The following is a 503-nucleotide window of genomic DNA, read 5'->3' on the forward strand; positions in this document are numbered from 1 at the left end:
CAGCTGAGGAAGAACTGGGTATGAAGTGGAGAGCATTCGACGCCCGAGCGCACGACGCGCATCCGCTAGTCCGAACATATCGACCAGGTGCATTTCGAATTCACGCTCCAAAGCATCCTCCGATTCCCCCGGACGGCGACACAGTTGTGTAGATCCCGAGACCGAAGTTGCAGAGACTGCTGTTTGCCATCGATTAGTAATGATATTATTACGAGCAGCTCTGGCGTAGCATCGTTCTATCAAATCGCCGTGGTGTTTCGTACGTGATGGGGCTTTGAATGGTGCAGCAATTGAGTAGTACAACTGTGAAATCTCACCCATAGGACGACCCGGTAACTAAATCAATTAAGCGTGAAAAAACGCAGCTGATAAGCAAGTGACAGATTCCATCGCTTTACACAAACAGCCCGATTGTTAAGGTTTCAAATATGGAACAAGACAATCAGAAATCAACCGTGGAGTAGAAGGCGACATGTGTACCCTAAAGGTTTATCGTCAGTCAG

General features: G+C 48.1%; 1 protein-coding gene across 1 annotated transcript; it reads right to left on the reverse strand.

Annotated features, from left to right (window-relative positions):
* On the reverse strand, positions 1–321 carry T265_16279 (hypothetical protein; the record flags this gene model as incomplete). The annotated part of the gene is made up of 1 exon (XM_009179865.1): positions 1–321. A coding segment is annotated over one exon (321 nt), but the record flags the coding sequence as incomplete, so codon positions are not given.
* Between the last annotated feature and the right edge of the window lie 182 nt (positions 322–503).

Source organism: Opisthorchis viverrini, assembly GCF_000715545.1.
Source record: "Opisthorchis viverrini unplaced genomic scaffold opera_v5_10760, whole genome shotgun sequence".
Lineage (NCBI taxonomy): Eukaryota > Metazoa > Platyhelminthes > Trematoda > Opisthorchiida > Opisthorchiidae > Opisthorchis > Opisthorchis viverrini.